General features: G+C 35.8%; 1 protein-coding gene across 1 annotated transcript; it reads left to right on the forward strand.

The window, feature by feature from the left end:
* Positions 1 to 2,978: 2,978 nt before the first annotated feature.
* LOC129248288 (uncharacterized) lies at positions 2,979 to 3,710 on the forward strand. The gene has a single exon (XM_054887813.1). The coding sequence runs from the start codon at positions 3,015 to 3,017 to the stop codon at positions 3,708 to 3,710; it is 696 nt and encodes a 231-aa protein (XP_054743788.1). The 5' UTR covers positions 2,979 to 3,014.
* Positions 3,711 to 4,394: the final 684 nt, after the last annotated feature.

Raw genomic sequence — 4,394 nt, forward strand, 5'->3', positions numbered from 1 at the left:
GGTCGAAATCCAATCGTTGTGGATATTTATGTAAAGCAGGGTGCCTCCTATGGTAAAAACTGCAAAGGAGGAACTGTAATGGCCTTGACACCGAAGGAAACCTGCAAAGTCCTTAAGAGCGCATCAAATTCCACCCTTCCAACAGCAAAAATTTAAGAAATACCAAAGGTTGCAGCCAGGAAATCCACCTTTCGAAGGGCTTTTCTAAAAGCGCCTCATCTGAAGCATAAAAAATAACAAAAAAACAAAAACCCCCATCTTTGAATAAATTTCGCAAAGAACGAAGCCTTGATTTTGTAAGGGACCAAATGGCTTGGAGTTCGGTTACAAATAGCGATCCCGGTGAATGGGAGGAAGTAGTATTTAATGCCGAAACGAAGTTCAATCTGTATGGGCCGGATGGATACAATTACTGTTTCCAGGACTTTAGTAAGGAGCAAAGGTGCTTGAGTCGACATCACAGCCCTGAAGTTGGTGTTATGGTATGCGGAGTAATATTGTACTATGGGGCGTTTGAGTTGAAAATTGTAAACTACCAAATGGCGGGAAACAGCTATAAAGCTCTGTTAGAATCATTTTTTCCCGAGGTTCGTGAACACCTGCACACAGTTCATCATATCATATGGATAGATCTAAAATTTATCACCTGTTACACTGTCATAGACGTGCTGTGAACCACCGCGCTGAATTTCCTCAACATTTCTGTACATCATTTGACAGGAGTCTTGGTGCCTTTTTTGGGCAATTGTAATATTATTCGATATCCAACTAGAACAAATCTTCTTGACTACCAACTATTGCTCAAGGATGCTTCTATCTCGCGATATGTCACATAACGATCTGGCGTTATCAATTGACACACAGCATCGATTGTTTGTGGTATAACAACCGTTTTTGGACGGCTTTCACGAAATGCTTCGTGAAAGAATCGACGGAAACGTTGAAAACTATTATAACACATAGCCTGAAAAGTTCCGGGCCAAACAAAGAAAACACGTTTTTTTGTTCAAAATTAGCTTTATTCATCAACGTAATTTCCATCAAGAACAACTCAATCAATTCAGCGCCGCTCTAACTTTTCAATACCACTTTTCTTGAACCGTATTTTTCCCCATCAAGAAGCACTGTAAAATTTAAACACGAAATTATTTTGCCCCATTGTTTGGAAAATAGCAAAAGTAGCGTCTCTCTTAGCACAATATCTCACGAACTAATGAATAGAATATTATGAAAGGTTGGTACTAACTGAAAAAGAGGTGACTGTAATAAAACTAGTGCCATCTATGTGTTAGGCCCCATACTTTTGAGCCCACGTGTTACTAGCGTTTCACATTGTGAAGTTTGGTGCTTCAACAACTTACCTCGACTAGTGGGGTAAGTTGATCAATGCGCTCCTGTCTCGATATCATTGCTCGAAAATGTTCACTAATTAATTCCATCTTTTCGGCGAGATTACTTTTTCTCGTAAGTGAAAACGTCATATTTAAGTTTATAATAAAAAGAGGTTGTCTGTAAAGTTGGTTTACTGACGATAGTTTAACGTGATAACGTCATAAGAAAATACTGATTGAATGGTTGCATTTTTCAAAAGAAAATTTTAATTTTATTTGTTTGATAGATATTTTGTATGGATATAGAGAATGAGGTAACATTAACACAACATAATATACTTTAACATAACATAACATAACATAACATAACATAACATAACATAACATAACATAACATAACATAACATAACATAACATAACATAACATAACATAACATAACATAACATAACATAACATAACATAACATAACATAACATAACATAACATAACATAACATAACATAACATAACATAACATAACATAACATAACATAACATAACATAACATAACATAACATAACATAACATAACATAACATAACATAACATAACATAACATAACATAACATAACATAACATAACATAACATAACATAACATAACATAACATAACATGCTGTTCAAGCAAGGTAACGACGCATGAGCAAGATAACGACGCATTTTTTAGTGCGTGCAGCCGGCTACATAGAATTATTAGACGTTATAATAAAAAAATATATAAAAAATAATAATAACATTAAAACAACAGGTATTATTAACAAACTTGGTTTTATTTTAAATTCTTCAAGTAAATCAAATTAATAATAATCAATAAGAAGGCATATGCAAATACAAATACGCGAATTTATATATGTACATATGCGCATATACATACATATATACGCTCACTTAAGTAGGAGAGAGGAAGATGTCGAACGTTGCCGTTCGTTTGCTTTGTTCGTTCCGCGCTTTCGCTTGCAGTTCATTCAATGCAATGAGCAAGGTAACGACAAATAAGCAAGGTAACGACAATGAGCAAGGTAACGACATATGAGCAAGGTAACACTAATGAGCAAGGTAACACTAATGAGCAAGGTAACGACACATTTTTTCGTGCGTGCAGCCTGTTAAATCGAATTATAAGACGTTATCACGTCAAAAATACAAAATTTTCCAAAGAAATTTCGAATTACAGCTGATCACGCGCAGTGTTGCAAAGGCGCAAAATATAAACGGCAGCTCTCGTACTATGACAAATTGAAAACATGCGCTGGGTATATAAAGTTCGGTTCCACTCAGCACTCAATGACTTGTTTTAGCAATAAATGCTTCATTAATATGCAACTTAGTATAACATCGTTGCTTCGTACGGCCAACTTTAGTCTCTTTAAACGTGAATTTCTTTGTCACTTATTCAGCTTTAAGGCAGCTCTCACCTTCATTAGGAGTTTTTGTATTCTGCATAAGGCGAGTATTTTATTATTTTATTCCTTCAAAATTCCATAAAATTCAAATAATTTCTATTCAGGACTATGTGTATGTACGTGTGTATGAAATTAATTATAAGTGCCCGCAATTAATTAGATTTTATTGCTTAAATAAAATAGGTCCAAAGTGTGCAACGACGGCTCTTATAACAACAAAGAAAGCAAATAAAATAAACAACAATGCTGTTATATTTTTCAATTATTTGCGTGTCAGAATTGTTAATTGTGAATTATGTCGGTAATGCGGCAGGCACAATGAAAAATCCCAGAGCAAATGTCACCGAAGTAATGGTAGGAAGAGTTAAGTCATCAACAACAATAAGAACAACCACAGCAATGGAAAGCGTATCGTTTCAAACAACCACACCAACAACAATGAAAAGCGTGCTAAGCGTAAAAAAAGGACCCAAACGGTCGACTGTCTTTGCTTCAGGCTACTCCCACAAAAAAACTACCTCCGCGCTAAATGCCTCACCGACAACCACAACATTTATGAAACCACTGAATGAAGGGCGCACGCTTGGACTCTTATTCCCGAATTTGCGTAATGCTACCGGTGGCGCGGCGGCGGCAGGTACTGGAGCCGGTCTATTTGGTGCTAATGGATTGCTTACCCTGCTTTTGACCAATTTGGGGTCCAACGATAATATTGGCGTGATTGTGGCTAGTTTGATAAGCGCTATTGCGGAGAGAAGGAGAACTGCAACATCTGCAGCCAATACATCTGCGATGCCAGTAAAAAATGTATCCAATAATTATTTTGGTGCAGGTGCAGAAAATCCGCCATATCCTTATGCATATGCTGGTGGTTATCCTTATAATTATGGTGGTTATGATAACTATTATGCACCGTATGGTTACTACTATGGGAAATAAGAGATTGTATTATACAGGATATATACGCAGCGACTTATTGATGAAAATAAAATGCTATAAACTCTGATTTCGATGAGCAATAAACACGAAAGTTTTGGTTCTATGTTAAAAGAGTTTGAGCTTTATTTGTCACTTATGTTATTGAAAAAAGGTTTTAAATGGATATCTGTTTCTACTCGTAACAGTACCATAATCACAGAGCTTTAACAAACAAATTTTGAGACTCTATAATTTTCGATCAATAATGACGCAATTTTTGACCTACTAAAAGTTAAACTTTTTAATATTAAAATTTAATGGGCTATAAAACTGCATGCCCAGTAGGTTTCTCAAAATTTTTAGTTAAGTTTTTATGCCAGTTTATAGGAAATTGTTAAATTTTTGTGAATTTTGTACAAAATTTGGAATTTTTATAAAAAATGTAAGAAAAAAATTTGGCATGCAAAAATATTGTGAATATTGTTAATACGTAGATTATTATTACCTTGAACTCCTAGCGGAATAAGGGCACCAACAGCACCTACGCGCCATCTCGTCCAATTTCTGGATAATGTCTTCACCTGCTTTTAGCTTAAATCGAGTTGAGCCGTCGCGAAATCCACAGTTCTTTCCCAGATTTCCCTTGGCCAGCCAGCCGCTCTTCCACTAGCTACGAGTGGGCTCAATTTCATTGCCTTCTTTGCT

Source organism: Anastrepha obliqua, chromosome 1, assembly GCF_027943255.1.
Source record: "Anastrepha obliqua isolate idAnaObli1 chromosome 1, idAnaObli1_1.0, whole genome shotgun sequence".
In the NCBI taxonomy this organism is placed as follows: Eukaryota; Metazoa; Arthropoda; class Insecta; order Diptera; family Tephritidae; genus Anastrepha; species Anastrepha obliqua.

Bases quoted from the DNA above. Each gene is read 5' to 3' on its own strand.
- LOC129248288 (XM_054887813.1), top strand. From the start codon at position 3,015: ATGCTGTTATATTTTTCAATTATTTGCGTGTCAGAATTGTTAATTGTG.